At 49.4% G+C, this 22,763-nt stretch overlaps 1 protein-coding gene across 5 annotated transcripts in view; it reads left to right on the forward strand.

Moving 5' to 3' along the window:
• The window catches only part of LARGE1 (LARGE xylosyl- and glucuronyltransferase 1), a 460,854-nt gene that overhangs the window by 401,939 nt on the left and 36,152 nt on the right, over positions 1-22,763 (forward strand). For all 5 annotated transcript variants that reach the window (XM_058673507.1, XM_058673505.1, XM_004589562.3 and 2 more), the window contains one exon: positions 15,104-15,259. In XM_058673507.1, the coding sequence (XP_058529490.1) occupies positions 15,104-15,259 (156 nt within the window). The remainder of the gene's footprint in view (positions 1-15,103; positions 15,260-22,763) is intronic.

Here is a 22,763-nt window from a genome sequence, read left to right on the forward strand (position 1 = left end):
CTTAGATGATGTTGCTCTGGGCTTGGGAACTGTTGCTAAGTTCCTTCAAGGAGTCTCAGCAGATTGCCGGAGAGGTTAGGGCGGATGAGCAGCCCTCATTTTGCAGAGATGTCAAGACCTCAAGGGAAGGCACATGGGGCTGTAAGATGTAGGTGTGGGATAAATCTGTTATTCTTCAGAATAGCAGTCAGCTGTTGGTCAGAAACACAGAACCAAGGACTCTTGTTCTTGTATCACAACATTTCCATTGCACAGATGAGAAAATCGGGACCCCAGGAGGGCAGTTGAGGGTTAAGTACAGGTTGTTGGCACAGCTGGAATAAGCACAGAGGTACTTACTGTGCCCGGGTGCTGGGCCAGGAAGCTGGCACTCTGGGCCAGTGGGGCCTCAGGTAAGCTTTGCTGTTTGTCTTCCCTTCCTGTGTATCCATCCTTTGCTCATTTGGTAATTTGCAGAATGTAATTCCTTTGGGTTTTATTGATTGAAGTTTTCTATCCATCCCTGGCCTTCTTACACATAACTGATGAACCTCCCAGGCAGCTATTCCAGGAACATCAACAAGATTCCCAGAAGCAAAGCGAACCTCCTGGAAGAGCTCCAGAATTATTCAGGCAGACTGTGCAAAGGGCTGCCAACGAGATTTCTTAAAAAAGGAGGAACCGAGGATAGACCAGGAGATGGCAGTTCTGTGTACCAAGTACTGTGAAGTCCTACAAGTGGAAATCTGACAGTGTATGTCCCCAGAATTTCCTACCCTGTTCTATGTGGGGATGGGCAGACTTCTGACTGCATTTTTTCCAGTTCAATCTAAAACTCATACCAAAAATCTGGCAGCATTCAGCTGTTATAGTTGCCTTTCTGGATGACAACTTTGTTTTTGCTGATTTCTTAAGTATTTTTTAGCATCTTGATATTGTTAATAAGTATATCAAAACCCATAATAATTCTTCATTTGGAAGTCAGTTTTGAAGGTTAAAGACATTTGTTTTTCATTTTTCTAGGCATGTAGAAATAAGGATTTCAGTAGTTGACATCATTTCTGACCTTCTAATTCTAAAATTACAGAAGCCATTTTTAGTTCCTAAAAGCCCTTCCAGTATCAGAGATCTCTTTGTAAAAATGCTGGCCTCGGGCCCGGCGCGGTGACCTAGCAGCTAAAGTCCTCGTCTTGAATGTGCTGGGATCTCATATGGGCGCTGGTTCTAATCCCAGCAGCCCCACTTCCCATCCAGCTCCCTACTTGCAGCCTGGGAAAGCAGTCGAGGATGGCCCAAGGCCTTGGGACCCTGCACCCACGTGGGAGACCTAGAAGAGCTTGATAGTGATTGTGAGTAGCAGCGAGGGAGAAGGGACAGGCATGCCCCAGCTCATGGGCTTCTTCTGATCCTGAAAGGCACGGGTGACGGCTTGAGTTCCCATCACCCAGTGGGTGAACCAGATAGAGCTCCAGGCTGCTAGTTCAAGCCTGGCCCACCCTCGAATATTGCAGGCATTTGGGGAGTAAACACGCAGAGGGGAGATCTCCCTACTTCTCTTTTCTCCCTCTCCTGCCCTTTCTCTGCCATTCACATACGGAAAAGTAAACAATTTTTTTCTAAAGAAGGAGGGAAAGCCGCTGGATGTGGAGGTCCCATTCTTTAACCTCACCCTGGGGATCCTCCCGTGGCTCCAGTTACAGCAGCCGTACCCGCAGGAATCCTGCAGACACCATCTCCCTGAGCCATGATCACCGTTAAGGAAGCAGCTGGCTGTTTAGAACATAACTTCTCCAGGACATGCTCCCTTGGGTGCCCACAGAGGATCTGTTCTTCGCGCACTTCGTCATCTAAATGGGATCTGCCAAAACTGCCCGAGCCAACATATGTGAGAACCTTCTGTGTCTTCACTTAGCCATCCTGCAAACCTCCCATGTAATTCCGATACCAGTTCCTACGCACCATCGGTGCGATTTTCTATGACTTTTCCTGCAGTCGTTGTTGACCAAGGAATTCACTCCATTCTGTTTCATGTTATCTTGCATGGAACTTTTTTTTTCTTTTTTGCAGAGACCAGAGTGGGAGCTGGAGGGAGGGGGAAGGGCCCGAGAGACAAGTGTTTCCTTTTACTGGACTTTATTATGTTTTGTTTCTATGAAGGAAATCTCCCAAGGGAACTCTAAGCCCTTTTCACAGCATTTGATGAGACGTTGTAATAATGTTCGAGATTAAATCTCGCAAGACGGGAAGCATCGTCCAAACGTGGTGGACGCCTGTCCTCCTGTGAGTGGGTGCTTTGTTTTTAAGGGCCTGGCTCATCACGCATGTTTGTACTAACATTGGGTAATATCTCAAGGCATCATGTGCATTCAGTGAGAAGTTCCTTCTTAACGATAGCGGCTGTAATTCCATTTTTTTTTCAAATAGTCTGGAGAATTTAATTTTTTTCCCCAGTTTCTCATCAGATCTGATGGCGTCCTCATTTCTGTCCTTTGTAACGGAGCCCAGGCAGAGTGGAGCCTGGAAGCAGAAGTGCCAGCTAAGCTGTCTCGTGCTCGGAAGCCAAGCACGTCTTATCTCAGGCAGCCGCTTCTTTGTAGACTCCTTTCTGTTTTCCATAAACTTTTATTTGGAAGAATTTCCAACTTCCAGCAAAGCTGCAGATCTCAAGATGTTTTTACACCAAAATAAACCTGACTGTCCATTCTGCTCTCTCACAAAACTCTGGCGGAGAGGCACCTAGAGAATGGCCATCTGTCCCCCACCCCATTTCATTTTCCCCCTAATATCGTTTTCATCATTTAAAAAATATATACGCATATTTCTTGAGAGACAGAAGGGAAGAGATTGTGGAAAGCAAGGAGACAGAGAGAGAGAGAGCTTGCATCTTGAGGTTCATGCTCCAGAGGCCCAAGAATGCAGTCCTGGTCTGCAGACTTGGATGGCAGGAACCAGTCGCCTGAGCCTTGCCTGCTGCCTCCCAGCATCTGCTGTAGCAGGAAGCTGGAACCTGGAGCCGCAGCCAGGAATTAAACATGGGTATCCTAACCATGAGGCTAAACACCTTCCCCAAAGAGCACTAGTGTATTTTTCAAAACTGATAAACTGACCATAGCTATGGTGCAGAAATTAAGCTGTGTGTGCTGAGTGCCTGCATTCCCATGTGGACACTAGCTCAAATCCTGAATGCTCCACTTCCAATCCAGTTCCCTCCTAATGCGCCTAGGAAAGCAGCAGAAGGCCTGGGCCCACGGGCTCCTACACATGGGAGTTTATAAAATAAAATATCTTGTAAATTTGCTTTGTACAATCTGCTTTCTTGTGAGCAGTTTATTTTTTTTAGCATGAAGAGATTGTGTATTTATTTTTGTTTCTAATATTTTATTTATCTAAAAGGTGGAGTTAAAGAGAGCGAGAGATAGAGGCATATTACTCTGCTGGTTCACTCCCTCAATGGGCGCAATAGGCAGAACTGGGCCAGTCCAAAGCCAGGAGCCAGGCACTCCATCTGGAGATCTCTTGTGACCGTTAGGAACCCAGGGGCTTGGGCCATCAACTGGGACTGTAGCCAGGTCCTCTGTTGTAAGATACGAGAATCCTAAGCAGTGGCATAACCCACTGTGCTATAGCACCTGCCCCCTATTTCATCCTTAAATCACTTACTTATATCCACAGGAAGTCATGTATATGCATTTTAGAATTTGATTTCTAACATAAGGCTCTTTTAAAGCCATTTGTCCATTTGGCCGAATAATATTGTAATAGTGTAATTTATAAAACATTACCCAAGGAGCATTTTTAAACCCCAGTAGGCTTCAGTATGTAGTATACTATATCCACTCTGCCTGCACAGATGGGGTACTCAAATTGTTATGGTCTAGGTATGGACCAAATGTTGATTTCCTAGGTTCTTGCCTCTTACTTACAAAATATTTTAAGCGCAGGTACCGACAACGGCTTAAACAACTGGTGAAGTTTATTCAGCAGGTGAGGAATACAGACACACATGGGCCATCTCCAGGGAGGGTGGGCCAGAAAGCAGAAGGATAAAGGAGGAAGACTGCCACCTCTGTCCTCCGAGTAAGTCTGCAGGAAGCAAGAGAGCAAGCTAGAAGCCGGGAGGACAAAGCCCTAGGATGAACATGCCACCCAGAGCTCTAGCCCCCTCCCCAGGGCTGGCTTTAGAGGCGGTTGGGAGGGGAGTAGTTACATAACAACTCAACACCCCCCCTTCAGGTTCCAGGTAGTGACAGGTGGCCATCACTTGACTCACAGGTGGGCAGTCTGGATTACGTAGGCAATGGAGGAATGGCTTCCAAATTTGAGACCCTGGACTAGCTGCCTAAGTCCGCATCAAAATCACTTAGCCAGGCTCTCTCCCTGTCCGCCTTTGCTTCTATTTTTGGTAGTTATGGTGGCCTCCAGCCAGTCCTTCCACAAGCATTTATTGCACACTTGTCAGGAGCCAGCTGTGTATTGGCTGTCTGTAGCAACACTGTATAAGCAGCAGTCATCAAGGACTTGGGGATTCTTCTGCATTTCCTACTCTCCATGGTCCATCAGGAACTCATCACACCTGACAAGTTCACACTGATGCTCGCCCCTGTTTTATAGCAAAGAGGAACACAAAGCATTGAGTATGATAAGCAACATCGAATATAACCGGATCTTTCCATTGGATTCATGACCCTCTCAGCCTGGCGTTGTAGGAATGATCCATCAGGATAGCTGGAACAACATTGGCCTGTGGGATCATACTGAGAAGAAGCTCCAGGAACGAGGAGGCGGAGGGTCTCTCCCCCAGAGTGCACTCTTGTCCCTTGTGCTTTCATGCTGCCTTGACAATAGGTGAACATCTGTGCTCCGTCTAGTCAGCTAACCAAGGGCAGACAGTACTCCTTATCTGTTCCCCATTTCAGTAGTGCTTTGACCGAGGCACCTTGTTAACTCTCCTTGAACTCCCTGCTCACAGACATGACCTAAGTCTGAGTTGTGTTTGAACTATTGTTTTACTAAGTCTATAAGAACTGTAACCCTGGAAATAAACTTTGTCAGTTCCTCAAGAGAGCACTGTCCCCTCCCCACCCATTTCTTTTCAGTCGCATCTCCTCTCCAGGAACCCACAAGGTAAACTTGCAGGGGTGTTGTGAAAGTAGCCACTTTCCTGTTATTTTTCCTCTCTCCAACCTTCATCGCCTGAGGCAGGGGAAAGGAAGACATGTTCCAGAGGCTTGGATGTGAGGCAGGGCCTCAGACTCATGCCCTGGCCCAAGTGTCTGTGTTTTCTAGTTGAGAGCTGGGTCTATTGGCTTCCCCTTTCCTGGGTAATGATGCCATTTTGTCTGGGAATATTTTCCCAGAATCCCACCCCCTCATCCCCGTCTGGGACTTTTAAACACCAAGAAGCCACAGGAAACAGACAGGTGTGAGTATCTGGACCCTGAATTGTACACAGTATATGTGGATAGCATGTCTAGTGACTAATAACGCCTGGAAATTGTCAGAAATAGAAAAGAGATGGGGAGCATGAGAAAACTGGGGTTTGTCCCATTGGCAGTCAGCAAATGCCAGCCAGGTCTTACTTTGCTTACAAAGCAAAGACAGGATACTGCTCTTGTATTGAAGGATCCAACCATCAGACTATTGAACAAAATCACTATAGCTAATCCCGAGCCTTACTGTGGGAAAACATCCCTTAGAAATGGAGTGTGGCGGGCCTGGTGCAATAGCCTAGTGGTTGAAGTCCTTGCCTTGCACACACCAGGGTTCCCTAAGGGGCCAGTTCATATCCTAGTGGCCCAGTTCCCATTCAGCTCCCTGTTTGTGGCCTGGGAAAGCAGTCAAGGATGGCCCAAAGCCTTGGCACCCTGCGCCCATCTGGGAGACCCTGTAGAAGCTCCTGGCCACTGGCTTCTAACCGGCTCAGCTCTAGCTGCTGCAGCCACTTGGGGAGTGAAGATGGAAGATGGAAGATCTTCCTCTGTCTCCTCCTCCCTGTATATCTGACTTTGCAATAGAAATTAAATAAATCTTTTTTTAAAAAATACGTGGAATGTGGCTATTCTGGAGACATAATTGGCAGGCAGTGAGCACAGCCCTGCTCCCTGCTCCATCGTATTTTCGAGAAGGAGGACCCATTGGAAACGTGTTCGTGTGCCTAGCATGCAGATACGGGTTATGAAGCACTGGCCCATGCAGTCATGGAAGCAGGAAGTGCCCACGTCTGTCGTCCGCATGCCCCTTTGGGGAGTCCGGAGTGCATTCAGTCTGATTCTGGAGGCCCAGGAATTAGAGGAGCTGATGGTTGGCACAAGGCTCTGAGGGCAGGAAAGGGCTGAAGTGCCCACTCACCCCATGAGGCTGGAGAAGCAGGGGACATCATTGCTCATGCCTTCCAGGAGACTGGGTGCTCCCCACCCCTGTGATGCGGGCCACCAGCCTCCCTGAGTGCACCCATTCAAATGCCTGTGTCACCCGAGACACTGTGACTAGACACTTGGGCATTTAACACATCAAGATGCATTTTCACAACGTTGGTCTTCTTGATCCTTTGCAATGCTGTTTCCTTGTAACAGATTGAAAAATAGAGATTCAAAGGCATGAAGTTAGTGGGGTGACAGATTTTGTAAGAGGTAAGGAGAAACCCAGCCTCTTCCAGATGAAGATCTTGCCCCCCTGCCTGTTAGCACTTTCCAGTGTCTGCCCAGATGCTAAACCCGATTTTAAGTGTGGGCCTTCCTGAATGGTCCCCATGCAGGTGTGTTTGAGGTCTGCCCGTGAAGGCCTTGGTCCCTACCTGACTTGAGTGGACCCTCTTATCTTGACCCTCCTTGCCCTTGTCCATCAAATTCTGTGACAATCTGCGGTTGATGATTCGCCCTCTTGTTTCTTATTCCTCCTTCCGCCATAGAGATTCTGTTTTCATACTGTCTCCCTTGTTCAGTTGGTTGTTTCACGAAATCTAAGCCACATTTCTTTTGTAATTGAATGAACCCATGCAATCCATCCTTCAACTTGTATTATTCAGTGTTTTCCAGAGAGGCAAAACTAATAGGAGATGGGTGGGTGGATGGATGGATGGTTGCATGCGTGAGAGAAAATTCATTAGGAGAATGGGCTCACATGGCTATGGAGATGCGGAAGTCCCACAACAGGCCATGTGCGAGCTGGAGACTCTGGGATGTGGCTAACGTGGCTCAGTCCAAGTTCAAGCCCAAGGCCCTTGGAACCAGAAAAGCAAATGTTGTAACTGTCACTCTCAGACCAGATGCCTGTGATAACCAGGGTCCAGAGGTCAGGGAGCCTGGAGTTCTGATGTTCCAGTGTACCCCAGCTCCCAGAGAGAGCGATCCTTCCATCCAGGTCCTGGCTGATAGTGACCATCCACACAGCAGACAGATCTTCCCTGCCATCCTATCTGCTCCCAAGCACTCTCTGGAAACACTCTCCCAGAAATAACCCTTGCCTAACTGTCTCGATAACCCTTAAACCAAACAAGCTCACAGCTACAGTTCAGCACTGCATTGTCCAACACTTCGTCGGGCCTAACCTTGACCACAACTCTGGCAGGTAGCTGCTGTTTCGCCCCCTGTAGAGATGAGGGGCCCAACCCCTGATACACAGTAGGCACCCCCAAGCCGCTGATGAGCGCTGGAGTGAGCCTGTATGTAGCTCTGTCTATCTCTCCTTTGTGCCACACTGGTCATAATCCTGAAGACAACAAAGAAAAGGACTTGGGGAAAATATTGTCCTCTTTGAAATATCAAATAAGGGGATAACGGAGGAAGCTTAAAATCCTTCAGGAGAAAATGACAAGCTGTTTGGCCCTCAGACAAAGAAAAGGGGAATATGTTTCTCCATCCTACAGCCCACATTAATAGAGCTTTTATAACTGATTTACTGTAGACAGACAGAGTGTGAGGATTATTGAGAATGGCATCAAGATTTCCATTCTTGAGCCAAAGGACAGCTATTGAATACTAACTACTAGGCACTGTGGCACTTGGGAAGAATAATAAGTCATGCTCCCTGCCAACCTAAAAATTCACATTCCAGTGCTGCAAGGTGCAGACATGAAAATAAAGAATTGCGAGGGTGTGCAGCAAGCTCTCCGAGGGAGTTAACTGTTTCCGTCTATGGATCCCTCAAGGAGGACTCGCCCCTGCCTCAGATGTTATATTAACAGTCCGTACAGCAAGAAAACAGGAAGCCCAGTTTGCAGTAGCTTCATATAAAACGAAGTTTGGATTTCCCAGCCCTCAAAGTCTGGAGTAGGCAGCTATGGACATTGGTTCATCGGTCAGCAGCGTGCTGACCCCTGCCCTCATGGTCACCTGATGTTTCTCACGGCTCCTTCTGGTCACCACATCTCTGGTCATGACAGAGAAGTGGATAGAGTGGTTGGAGACTGGCACCAACCATATCTGAACCTTTTTATTAGGAAGTCAAGTGCTTCCCCATATCATTTGGGGGGGCGCCAATTTTGAGGCACATGGCTACCCTTAGCCACAAGGGATTCTAAAAAATTATACAAAGGTCATGACTATTGCTTAGATTTTTTTTTAAATACAAACGTGTTTATTCTGTCCCTGCCCGGGATTTTTTTTTTAAATACAAACGTGTTTATTCTAGATTTTTTTTAAGATTTTTTTTTTGAAAGAGTTACAGAGAAAAAGGGAGAAGAGCAGATAAAATTGATTGATCTCCCATCTGCTGGTTTAACTCAAGTTGTTGCTATAGCCAAGGCTGGGCCAGATAAAAAACATGCGTACCACGTGGGTGCAAGAACTTGAGCCATCTCCTGCTGCTTCCCCAGGCTTATTAGCAAGGGGGCTGCATGGAAGTGGAGCAGCTGGGACTCAAGCTGGAGTCCACATGGGATACCAGCGTAGCAGACAGCAGATAGTGTGCCACAGTGCCAGTCCCTGCTGCTTAGATTTTCATGAACCATGACTCATTTTTAGGGGCTGGGGACAAACACAGAAGCCTGTTTCCCAATGCCGCTTAGCCCAGCCTGGAAGGAGACAGGATCCGTTGTCTTATGCCCTGGTATTTGCACATGGCAGCCTTTTTTCTTTCTCTGAGCTCTCTGGAGTTAGAGACTGGAAGAAACCCAGGCTGTGGCTGAACTCTTCCCACATCCTGGTTCTGGCACCAAGGTCTTACACTCGTCTCTGAACTGCTCTTCCCTACACTCTTCTTTTTTAAGATTTATTTTATTTTTATTGCAAAGTCAGATATACAGAGAGGAGGAGAGACAGAGAGGAAGATCTTCCATCCGATGATTCACTCCGTAAGTGACTGCAACAGCCAGTGCTGAGCCGATACGAAGCCAGGAGCCAGAAACTTCCTCCAGGTCTCCTACACAGGTGCAGGGTCCCAAGGCCCCGGGCCGTCCTCAACTGCTTTCCCAGGCCGCAAGCAGGGAGCTGGATGGGAAGTGGGCTGCCGGGATTAGAACCAGCGTCCATATGAGACCCCAGCGCGTTCAAGGCAACGACTTTTGACACTAGGTCACTGCCCTGGGCCCTCCTACACTCTTGATAGGTGATAGAGTTTCTTCTTTTTCCTTTAATCCTTTTGACTGTCATCCCACATGTCATCTCCTAGACAATAATCCGTTTTCATCATCTCGTGCTCGCCACAGGCTCACTCCACATCTGCACGTAGCCTCAGCCTTATAGACATTTCACAGCTGATCGGATCAGAGCAGGGGCTCCGGCTGCTTGGCAGCTTCAGCAGTCCTCCTGGTATGCAGCCCCCATGCCCCTGTCTGCTTGCTGCTGGCCTGGGAGTTGAGCCCGTGTACCTCAGGTCCTTTTCTGTAAGCAGAGCTGTCTGGTGATTCCAGGCATGGAAGAAAGCAGGACACGGGCTTCCAACATCCCGTCTGCTTGGGTTCAACTGTTGCCTCTCCTGATTTCTAATTTTACGTCAACTGAGGCGGTTTCCTAGACTTTCTTCCCCAGGAAAGTGGCAAAACAAGAATATTGTTTGTCCCCTAGAGGTGTGTAAGAGTACCTGCACTACTGCAGATCCTTGTTCCGAGCAGTGCTTGGTCTATAGTAGGCATCTAACAGATGTCACTTGCATATAATCCTATCGGTCTTGCCTTGTTGCCTCACAACGTTTAGGATGCTATGATACATTTTGCTCACGAGGGGTCCACATGTACTCCCCAGCCCTGCGTAAAAATCCATATTGGCAGCAGTATTCTGCTTTGCTCCCTCTCAGGTGTGTGAGCTGTGCCACCAACTGGCTACTCCCAAGCCAGCAGTGATGTCCTGCTCAGACCCTTGAGGGAACGGGATGCGACAATACTCACTAGTTAGACAGCACCTGCCAAAAATATCAGCGCACGACTGCTGAGTCAGCATTTAAGCGCCAGCAGTGTGGTTTAGCAGAAGGAGCAGAAATGCAATAAGAAAGTGTGACATGTTAGCTGCTAATAATACCGCCACTTCTGCTGTGTGACTGGGCAATGTCTGTCTCACTCTGGATCTTGGTTTCTGTGCACTAAAGTAACCCCGTCCAGGGGATAAAGTATCGTTAATATCCTCTCTTTGAAAGCATGCGTGGCGTTTACAGTGTAAAATGGATGGCTCACTCTAAGCTGTAAGTTCCAGAGTCAGGAAATTGCAGTTACATCTGCACCCACAGCCCCTAGGTCAGTGCCTGGCACATCACTGCTGCTCATTTTTCACTTTTGCTGAATAACTAAATAATATGGGAGGCAAAAACAGTAAGTTTTTTTTTATTAGACTTGGAAACTTAACTAGCCTAGTGAGCCTGGGCAAGTTGGAGATCTTGGATTTATCATCTGGAAAATGAGGATAAGAAGAAGCCAACCACCTTGCCATGTTGTTTTGGGACTAAATGTGATCATGTCTGTGTGTAGGAAGTGCATGTGGCTATGAGATGATACGTATACACACGTAAGATAGGTGTATGTATACATCATGTGTGTGCATGCACACACACACATGCTGGCCTAAGACTAGTACATATGACTGTCAGGTGAAGGATACTCCAACATAACATAATGGACTGTTGTATGGCCTGGTGACTAAAACCTCCAGTGCAAAAGGTGAATCTGAATGTACTGTAATCAGCTTCAGGCAGGTTTACTCATCAAGGACAGCTGCATCGAGGAACGTGGATCATGACCCCACTGCCCGCTCCCCCTACCTTCCTTTCTGCCACCCCAGCATTTACCTGGAGTTAATGCATAAAACCAAGTCACTAGTCAGGCGCACCACAGAGCAAAGTGTGATGGGATAAGGGAAGGTGCAGGGTACGCAGAGGGCACCAGGAAATCTGAATCCTAGTCCCCACACGGACTCACCAAACACTCTCGGACTAGTTTGCTTGGTGGCAACCTTGCTCTACACTGTAAATCATACAGCCCATTAAATCCAGACATGGTAGTAGTTAAGAACTTTCGATTAGGGCTTTGAGCTGACTTCAGGTCTCAACTCTGGCACTTACCAGCTGTTAGCTGCAGGCTGATCATGTTTTGTCTGCATAGACCCTGAGATTTAATGCAATATTGCCTCCAGAGTACCCATGCGTTTGGGGCCCATAGGCAGTCCTTATTTCCACTTAGTCCAAGCCTCTGCCTGCCGAGGAGGCAGGTGGATATCCATCAGCATTCCTGCTGGCTCAGCACTTGGCAAACATTGGAACCCACAGACACGACATGATCCTTGCTGGGTGTGAGTGACACCAGCCCACATGCAATTATTTTAATGCATAGCCTAGGATTTTTTTTTTATGGGTATGTTCTGAGGACAAAGTCTTCCCTGTTTGCCCTTCAAAAGATACAGCAGGGTAAAACTCACATCTTGCTAACTCAACCTTTCTTTAAATGTGAGCACTCAAGTAGCCTCCTTCCTGCTGTTCCTCTCTGTACCATCCTACAGAAGTGCCCACTGCTTTCCCCTCCTGCCTCAGTGGCAGCACCCAGGAATGCACAGCCCCAACAGTGTGGTCCAGTTTGGAACCTATGTTTACAGCACCACCTGACACTTTGTGTCACCCTTTCCCCTACTCTGTTAGGCCTGCTGATCCCATCTCACACCTGGGGAAACCTAAGGTTCCAGGGAGAGGAACAAGATACCCACGGACACATAGTCGTGACGAGCACAGCTAAACTCAAGCCACAGCTGGTCTGTGGAGGCCCAGGGTTCCATTGCTGGTGAGAGGTCAGCAGGAGTACCGATGTGCCCCACAGACCAGGTCTTGCTGTTGGTCCAGCTGTGAGAGGGGGACTTGGTTTGGGAGAGTAGTGTCGGGGGGATTGCTAGTGCTCATCCCCGAATGAGGCAGCAGGACGAGGTGGGGCCTGGAAACCTCTTGCTCCCATGTGGTTGACCTGGGCTCAGAGTGAGGCAAAAACAGGAGCCAGGGCCTGGCCAAGCTCTGGGTGCCCACCTTTGCCTGGTACCTGGGTCCACTTTAGCTGCTGTCACAAAGCATCATAGGGAGACAACATAAAGTTCCTCTTCCTAGTTCAGGAAGCTGGAAATCCCCAGATCAAAGCATGCGTGAATTCCATGCCTCATAAGGGCCAGCTTGCTGGTTCATAGATGGCATGCTCTCCCATCCCCTTTGGTTCAGGGCGCCCATTGACGCTCTAGACTTTTTTTTTTTTTGGTGTTTATTTTTATTTTACTTAAACAATAGGTCATCCGTCTGCCTGAGGATTTCTCCATGGCCTCCCAGGGTGCACATTAGCAGGAAGCTGGAGCTGAAGCCGGGCTGGGACTCAGACCCAGGGAGCATCTTAACCTTTGTACCCAGTGACTTCCTTTAAAGGCACCAACACCACCCAGGAGGACTCTAGCCTCTTCTCCTTAACATCTCCCAGAGGCCCCACCTCCCACCTCCCTGCTTGGACATGTGTTGGCATCCCCACAGGAGGAGACAAAGTGTTAGGGGTACAGAAGGGAAAGCGAGCACATTTTGTCTACTCTGTAGTCAGATGGAGCAGGCAAAGGAACGTTCTGGAAAGCTGACTCCTCCTGTGCTCTGTCATGTGGACTCAAACTCCTATTTGTCCTCCATCTGCTGCATGGGTCACTCATGACCTTGGGCAAGTCACTGTACCGCATGGCCTTCCCTCTTTAAAATTGCTTGCCTTGGGGCTGGCACGATGGTAGAACAGGTGCAGTTGCTGCCTGTAGCACCAGCATCACCTATGGGCACCAATTTGCGTCTCTACTGTTCCCCTTCTGATCTAGCTCGCTGTTAATGGACTGGGAAAATCAACAGAAGCCCTGCCACCCATGTAGGAGACCCAGGTGAAGCTCCTTGCTTCACCCTGGCTCTGCCCTGGCTGTTGTGGCCATCTGGGGAGTGAAGAAGTAGATGAAATCTCTCTCTCTTTTACTCTTGCTGTCTCTCTGTTGAGCCCATTGCAGGCCCTGAAAGAGGGCTCTCCCACCAGGGGCTGAGCAGTAGCTACTCCTGGCTTCCCATGATAGTTACTATTTGTGGGTTCCCATCCAGTGTTACCTTAGGACGCACTGTGGCCCAGCCGCAGGGCCACAGTGCCCCTGGACATCGCCCAGCCTAATATACTGTAAGCAGTAAAGAGTAAGAGCCAGTATTATTGAGCACTTACTGTATACTCAGCCTTACAAATGTGTTTTTCCACTGGTTTATTTTTCAAAGCAACTCTGTGAGATAGTGTATTACTCAGACTCCCAGCTGGAGAGAAAAACGGTGCCAGTTAAGTGAACAGAGAATATTGTTTTTGAAAACAGGAAGCAGGGGCCAGTTCTGTGGCACAGTGAGTCAAGCCACTGTCTTCAGTGCTGGCATCCCATATGGGCACCAGTTTTCATGTTCCCTTTGTTCCACTTCTGTGGGAGATCACCCCTGGATCTTTGCCTGCGTAGCTCATGTGGGAGGCGGTAGGCACATGGCACACCGCGTCCCTGGGGAACTGAAGTGTCTGCTAACTGAGTTCATAACGTGGCCTATTTGATAAACAAATCTAGGAAGTTCAAATGTTACATACATCATGCTTTTCAGCAGGTAACAAGTTTGTCCTGAGACACAGCATCCTGAGCTTCCTGACCTTTAGCTTCATTGGAGGGTCCAGAGAGACAGACATACCTGGCATACCTACCAGCGTGTCACAGTGTCCTTGTTGGGTGGAAGATGACCCAAGTGTTTGGGCTCCTGATGTCTCCTGACTTCAGCCTGACAGCTTGGTGGCCATTTGGGGAGTGAACCAGCAGATAAAAGATTCTCTCTCTCCATTTCTCTCTCTGGCTCACTCTCTCTCTCATCACTCTATCTTCAAGAGAAATAAAGTGAAGTCTTAACAACAACAAAAACATGAAACTACAGGAAGCAGAAGACAGAGAGGCGTGGAATTATTAGAAGTTAGGGCTGGTCACTAGGCAGTCCCCTTGCAGAGATGGGACGGTGATAAAAGCAACTGCCTTTTTTTTGCAATTTAAGGAAGAGATTTATTTGAAGAAATATTACAACATACAAAAACTACACAAAGTCTTCATTCCCATTCGAATGGTGGTGACTTGATAAAATGCATATAAAAACCTTTAAAAACCCAGAGCGCATACAGGAGACCTCACAGTGCCGGAGAAACTGTATGGAGTGAGCTGCTGCCCCTGCTGAGGGGACGGGCAAGGGGACCAGGCCTCCCCGCTCTCAGGAAGAGGCAGCAGCTGCAAGGAGCAGGGAGCAGGTGTCTCCACCTTCTGCGCGTCCTTCCACCCTCAAGCTTCAGCTGCTACCAGAGAGCAGCTGGCCAAGCAGAGAGAGAGAGAGAGAGAGAGGCAGGCCATGGAGTCCCAGCCTCAGGCTCAGCGTGCAGTGTGGGAGCCCAGAGCTACTCGGTGAGTGCCTGGCACAGGCGAGGAAACAGGGGCCCTCACAGGAAGTGCCTTGCCCAAGATTCAGCAACTTCCTAGAGCAGAGTCCAGAGTTGAACCCAGGCCCGAGGCCTCCGTGGCCTTTGCCCCCAGTCATTCTGTCTTGAATGTTGAATGCATGAGCAGGGAACACTCAGCCCCATGCCAGGCTGTGGCTTGCTGCCTGGGCAGGGCTCCTCCCTGACTACCTGAGTGCCTCATTGTCGTCTCCCCTCACACAGGTTATCCACTGGAACTCCCCTAAAAAGCTTCGGGTGAAGAACAAGCATGTGGAATTCTTCCGCAACCTTTACCTGACCTTCCTGGAGTATGATGGCAACCTCCTAAGGCGGGAGCTGTTTGGCTGCCCCAGCGAAGCTGACGTCAACAGTGAGAATGTAAGTGGCCCACGGGGATGTGCTCAGCTGGGGACAGCTGCTTTCTGTGCCCAGCCGTGGCAGAGCCTATTGGGTGCACCCCAGAGCAGGCTCCAGGCAAGACAGAGATGGCCCAGACGCCATCCCTGGCCTGCGAATGTACATCAGCCGCGTGGACTGGAGGGAGCAGCGGAGGGCCACTCCCATCCAGGCTGACCGCTGCTGTGAAGGCAAGGAGGGCGTGCTCAGCCCCAGCACAGGTGACGCCAGCAGGGTTTCCATGGATGGGTATGTGATGTCATGGATGAAGGTGCTGCTCAGACCCCTCCTAGTCTGTATGGGAGTGCCTGGGTTTCAATCCAGCTTCCCACTAGAGCACACCCTGGGAGGCATCACAGGATGGCTCAGGTACTTGATCCTCACTGCCCACGTGGGAGACCCGGAGAGAGTTCCAAGCTCCTGCTTTTGGCCCAGCCCGGCCCATTCCTGGACATTACCAGTATTTAAGCAGTGAGCCAACAGGTGGAAGATCTCTGTCTTTGCTGTTCAAATAAACAATTTTAAAATAATGATAAGAAGAAGGGAGTTTCCAGACAGAGAAGACAGCAAAACTGTTAGCAAAGCAGCAGGCCAGGGGTTTCTCACAGCCAGGAAACCCCCAAATATAGGACATCCACATGGGAGATCTGGGATATAGGCCAGATTGATGCCTGGGGTGGCACAAGTAACCAAATCCCTTAGTGGCCAGCTGTGGAGACGGGCGTCAGGACAGTCCTCGCAGGCAAAGCTAACAAGTGCTCTGTTTTCTCATTCTTTGCTCTGCGCGGTTTGTCCTGTGATGTAGCTCAGCTGGTGTTCACAAAAACCCTCTTAAGATTGAAGCCCCAGAGAGGTGAAGCAAGTCGCCTGTGGTCACACAGCAAGCAAGGAACAAAGTGGGGCCCAGTCCCAGGTCGCACAGATACAGACATGAGGGACTGCAGCAGTCAGTGCAAGGCGTGTCGTGTGGACTCAAGCTGACCTGGGCTGGACTCTGAGGCCCTGGAATGACAGTGTGACCTCAAGCGAGTCGCCTAGCCTCTCTGTGCTTCTGCATCCTGCCTTGTCACACGGGGATGCAACAACATTGACAGGCCTGTGTTGGGAGAGCTTCTTACTTTGTCCGAACGTGCCTGAGGGACAAAGGCTCAGGGTGCCCTGTCGTCAATGGCCCTGACCTTCTGCCGGAAGACGTTGTCAGGAGGCCTTGGCAGTCCACAGCAGCAGCTAGGGAGTGATGAAGTTGTGGACAGCTCCTGGGGTTTGGAGAAGAGAGAGCATTTCTCTGCACAGGTGCAATTTCCTCTGAAGCCCAGCAAACAAGAAAGAGGCAGCTACAGAAACACTGAGGAGGCCCGTTCCAGATAGAGGAAGCAGTTGGCACAGAGGCTGTCCAGCAGGGCAGGTTGGCTGTGAAGGACAGAAGGATGGCCAGTGTGGCCAGGAGAGGGACGGTGCAAGAGGCAGGAACCTGGTCAGTAGAGGAATGGAAAAGAGAGTTGTGAGTAATGATGATGGTTAGTGGTTTATAGTTCTTCTGGAAGTTCTGCTAGGACCCCAAGGTGCAGGAGGCACCTGTTAAAGGCCTGCATGTGCACACCTACCCTGGCCGTGTTGTAAGACGACTCTGACCTCTCTCCCTAGTCCACCCCCAGTCACAGCGAGTCCCTGCCAGCCCAAGCCCTTGTCGGCCACACACCCGGTACTCCGCAGTGTCTCTTCCTCACAACTGACAATGGAGGGAGGAAACCTGCAAAGCACTTGAACTCCGTCAGACTCTGGGAGGCACTTAGAGGCTCAAGAAGTACCATCCTTGCGGGCTTTTCCTTCAGTTCTCTTGGCTCACGTCAGTGCTTGGCAGCAACAGCAGCAGCAATATTTGAGTGTCCATTAGGCACTTAGTTCCAGTCACCAAGTGGAAGCTGTTCTCTTGCCTTCTCCCCTTTGGCGGAAGGGCTCGCAGGTGCGGCTGCCACTGAAGCACCCCCAGCTATAAGTTACTGCCAGCTGCTGCATGACATTCTGGCATTCAAGGACTCCCTCTATCAGGGAGTGCTCCTCTGGGTTCACCATCGGGGGGAGAGACATCATCCTCCATGGTCTGTCTCAGAATCCCCAACTCACAGGTTTGCTCAGTGAGCATGCGTGAGCACCTGACACTGTGTAGCACACAGGACTTGAAATCAGAAGGAAGCTCAGACCCTGCACATTAAGTTGCAACTCTGTAGCTCTTAGAGGAGTTGGGAGAGGAGTCCTTGCAGGCCCAAGGCAGGCCCTCAAATGAGAAAGGTTGTTCCCAAACCCATTATCCCAATCTTCATCCCCTGGGCCTGAAAACATGAGACACTCTTCCCTCCTTTCTGTTCTTCTGGGAGTAAGCTGTTCCCATGCCCAGAGCACCCTGTCTAGGGGTTTTAAGGATTGAGATGTGGCTGCCACAGTCACTTTTGATTCTCCTTCATCACCATCTAAGGACGTCCTTCAGGGGCTGTTGGGATGGCTCAGTTGGCTAATCCTTCACCTGCAAGTGCTGGCATTGCACATGGACACCAGTTCATGTCCTGGGTACTACACTTCCCATCCAACTCCCTGCTTATAGCCTGAGAAGGCAGTAGAGAATGACCCAAAGCCTGGGGACCCTGCACCCATAAGCGAGACCTGGAAAAAGCTCCCAGCTCCTGGCTTTAGATTGGCTCCATTCCAGCCGTTGCGGAACTTGGGAGTAAACCAGACAATGTAATATGTCTGTAAAACTGCCTTTTCAGTAAAAATAAAAGACTGCTTTAAAGACCACTTCAGGTCAGTGTCTGTGGTATTTCCTGTTTCCATCAGTGCATGTACCACTACCCATCTGCAATTAGATGCTTCCTGTGCTCATACGTGAGTCCTTGTTTGTTTTTTTTTCCAAATATAAGGCCAAAAATCTAAGAAGTTAAATTACAAGCTTTATACTCACTATTCCTTGGTTCCTTCCCTGAGAACAGAACGAAGCACAAAATACGTGTGTGAGAGACAGATGTGTAGTTAAGAGACAGGAGTTAAGAACCAAGAAAGGGGAAGGGCACGTGAGGAAGGGAGGAGTCCGAGAAGAACATGCTGGACATTTCTGAGCTGTATGTAAGGAGCTGGGCCAAGAAGGAAGGTGATGGGGAAGGGCTTTGGGTACCCCTATGAGTTTGGACCAAATTCTTTGAACCATGATGAGCCAACCAAAATATCTTAATTATTTTTTGTTTGACAAGCCACCTTTTTTTTTTTTTTTTTTTTTTTTTTTTTGCATGAGTGGTAGAGAGTGCAAGTGCAAGAAAGGGCTAGAGAAACAAGGAAAACGTTGCCAGTTCCTGGTTTATCCTCTGGACGGTTACAGTGACCCGGAGCTGAAGCCAGAAGTCAGGAACTCTACCAGGGTGTCCCCTAGGGGAGGCAGAAGCCCAGTCACTTCCCAAGGTGTGCATCAGCAGGAGGCTAGGGTCAAGAGCCAGAGCGAGCGAGCCAGATATTAAGCCCAGGGACTCTTGACTTGGGACATGGGTATCCTAACTAGCATCTAACTGCTGAGTCAGATGCCGGCTCCTACCAAAGGTGCTTAATCACAGTCAGGCTGACATTTGAAAACAATCAGTATAGACAGTAGACCAAAGGGGCTAAGAAGGAAGGCAGGGAGAACACTTAGAGTCAGTTGCCCAGTCTCAGGCAAACACATGACCTTGAGCAGTGCCTTGAGAATCGAAAAGGGTGGATGGACTCTTAGGTGGCTCCTGAGAGCAGGGAAACGGTGCAGGCAGCACTCATAGATCAAGACAGCAGGCTGCAGTGCCCTGCTCCAGCCATGTGCTGCTGCTGGCTCAGCCAGCCAGCTGTGGCAGCAACTGGGGCAAGGAGTCCTTGTGGAACACAGGCCTCCCAGAAGCGCATCTCTGCAGAGAGCTCCACCACCTGCTCCGGTGCTGCTCACACAGTATAGTCCTCCAGCACAACTACAGGGAAGATGAAGATCTGGGATCCTGGCCAAAGCTCTGGGCTCCCAGCACCACAGGAAGAGGTCAGTCAAGCTGTAATGAGTGTGCAGTTGGTGAGTCAGGAAACAGGCAAACCGGGGACCTCCTCCTGCTGGGGTGTGTGCTCAGAAGCCGTGGCTCAGCCTCCAGACTCACTCTGCAGCCAGCAGATGTGTATTCGGACAGTGGCCAGTGGGAGGGACCCAGTGGGAGCCACTGCGGATTAAAGCCTGGCCAGCTGGCATAGTGCTTGTCTCAGGAGAGGTGCAAGCAGGCGGTAGCTATGCAGTGTCCTTTAGTGCCAGGATGGTCCAGGTTTTGAAAGCACACAAGAAGAGTGTATCCCACAGCTGGGAGAAAGAGAGAAGACTTCCTGGAGGAAGGGCTATTTGAAGGATGAGTAAGAGGAATGTGGGGGTTGGGAAGGATTCTGTGCAAGGAGACCCAAGGTGGACACAGCCTGGCAGCTTCAGGGACTGTGAGGTTCACATGCAAATACAGGCAACGTGAGAAGTAGAAAGAGGTCAGGAACATTCGTGGTACGTTGCCAGCATTTCCCCACAAAGGAGTGAGGATGACGATGAGGAATTACAAAAATCATCTCTTTTCCCATTACTATAGAGAAATCCCCAACGCTGGATGACATTGTACGGGAGAATTTGTGTTGCTCACCATCATAGAGGTTTGAGGGCACTGACTGGCACCAGTGTGGCATTGGTGAGGGCCTCATGGCAGAACTGGGTGAAGGCACCCTAGTCAGGGGAATGTGTGCAGGATGGAGGGTCCATGTCTCAAGGCAGGGAGCAGAGAGCCATTTGGGATCAGACTGATGCTCTTATAATACCTCAAGCTCATTAGAACTAACGCAGGCACCCAGGAGACCACCTTAACTCCTGGAGAACAGTGTCCTCAATGGTAAATATATACCAATAGGACCCGCCTCTTAGAGGCCCACCACCTTGCAACCTCACTGTGCCACTGGGGACCAAGCTTGCGGCACAAGAGCCTAGGGAGAAGGGGGAACACAGTAAATGCTATCCGCCAGCACTCAGGATGTGCCCCTTCCCCCAGTCGGGTCCTCACTCATCAGTGCCACATCACCCCACCCCCCGAGAAGTCATGTGATGTTCTGAGCCCAGGCTTTCCCATTTGCTAAATGGGGATAGTGACACTTTTGACCTGGTGTTTTTCATGCACAATTTATGTGAAATTGCCAAAGAAGAAGGAGTTGGTACCAGAAATACAGCATGCCTTAGCATATTTTTTTTTTCACAGACCACCAATACCCAGCCTGTGTGATCACATTGCACTGTGCCATGAATAGGTCTGAAGCTTATGAACTTACGCTAGGTCAGGTCACATAGGAACTTGTCTTAAAAGCAGTGAGGGGCTGTCCCACGTGCCGCAGGTCCAGCAATCCTGGAGTTTCCCATCACTTGGAAACTTAGGTTAGGAACAAGAGGCCATTTGCTTGGCCTTGTTACCCAGCCCATAAACATAAAAACATACAGGCGGGGGTTCAGCTTTTCAGCAAGGAGCTAAGGATCCAGGCCCAGGCCCGGCCAGAGCCTGTGCAGGCTGTTTGCTTGGAGACCAGGACAGTTGGGTTTGGAAGAGAGACTCCAGCAGTGGTGTGGGAATAGCTGATGAGAACTGACTACTTATGTCCCCTAGTTTCTCGTGGCAGCTCTCCCTAGAATGAAGCAGCTAATTTCTGTAATGCACAGTGTTCGATTGGCACTGGGTACTAGTAGCTGGTTGAGGTCAGGATGGAGGCTAGAATTCTGCACATGAGTGGTTTTCTATCTTCCCCGCCTCATCCACTGGCCCCTTCAACATTGCCAAGACCCCACAGGACACAGGTGCATGATCACAGACATTCTTCACCCCACGCCATACCCCTGTTGCCCTGTCTGTCTGAAGATGCTTCTGCAGCATTCCTAGTGGGCTTGCATCTGCCTTTTGCTCAGATCCTCTGATACCAGCGAGCTCACTGCCCGTGAGGCATCTCTCTGCGCGGTTGGCAGGGTCCAGAGGCTGAGCCACTCGACTCCTTGTGGGGCTGAGTCCTGTCCTCTGGTGCAACTAAAACTAAGAACATTTCCACCTCCCAGCTTGCACCCGAAAGCCTGGCAACGTGTACAGAACGTCTGTGAGCACCGTGCTACCTAGTACCGCACAGCACGCACTGCACAGTGGAGGTGCAGAGTGGTACCTGCTCCACATAAAGAACTTTCTAGAAAAGAGGCACTCACCTCGTAAATGCCACATCATTCAAAGAGTTGGGTTTTAACCCATTCGCATGGGACTCTTGCTAAGCTACCTGCCCTTCCTTTAATAACCAAAGTGTAGCAAACTCAGCTTACCTGTTGTGATGACTGAGGTTATGTTGTAGGCTGCGAGCACGGGGCTTGGCCGAAGGAGGAAATTGCTGTTTATCCTGGCGGGAAATGGCCTGAGACAATGCACTGCTTGTTCTGCAGATTCCTTTCTGACAGCTGTCACTTCCACTTTATCAGAAGCCAACCAACCCTTTCCGGCCTCACCTCCTTGTTCATCTGTCCATCCTTCCCGTGGCTGCCAGAGAAATAAAGAAAAACAAAACGAAGAGGGGGCAGACAACCCAAAGATATTTCAGAAAGACTAGTGGTAAAGGATAGATCCATTTTTGTATGCAAGGATAAATTATGAAACATCAAACATGCATAAAATGCAAAAATAGAAAAAAATAGACCACATGCCAATTAATTTTTTTCTTTCTGCAGAATTGTAAGTCAACAGTCAATGCAGGGTCTTATCCCAGGCCCACAGCAAGTGCCAGTAATTGCAAACCATCTAGTGACTCCCTGCCACCAACCCCCAACGCAGCTCCCCAGGTCCTCAGTGTCAATCCACTGTGCTTGATGTGGGAACTGAAGCCTGCTGGGCTTCCTTGGGCTGGGTGTCAGTAACTCTCATCTCTTCTGCATCAGGACCGCTCTGCGTGCGCTCTGCCTTCTTCCAGCCTTCAGAAGTTAGAGGTTTTCTGCAGGGAAAGGAGAGGGGGATTGCAGTTTTAATCTCGTCCATGATAGGAGGGAGGCCTTAAGAGTCAGTTCACAGATAAGGAAACCAGAGCTGGAAGGGATGAGTTCCTTGTTGAAATCCACACAGCTCCTGAATGCTGGGCCAGTGTGCAAGCTAAAACAGCAGTTGGGAGTGTCTGGCCCAAGGCTGTGTCATGCCTGTGAAACCGTTTGTTCTAGTCCTGCCAAGATAACTGCATGTACGACTGGAAATTCAGTACATCTGTATAGCAGGCTCATTTTTAAGTTGATTATTTGATATGACCTATGACTACTGTTATAAATAGCCAAATGGTCCTGTGTTGGTTTTGTTTTGTTTTTATTGTTTTTAAGAGGTTCCACACCTCTACTCTAAATCAGCGCGGCAAGGATCTCACCTCTCAGCTAAATGCAGCTGCATGTTGAGAAGTAACTGTGATAGCC

The sequence above is a fragment of the Ochotona princeps genome, chromosome 15, assembly GCF_030435755.1.
Source record: "Ochotona princeps isolate mOchPri1 chromosome 15, mOchPri1.hap1, whole genome shotgun sequence".
Lineage (NCBI taxonomy): Eukaryota > Metazoa > Chordata > Mammalia > Lagomorpha > Ochotonidae > Ochotona > Ochotona princeps.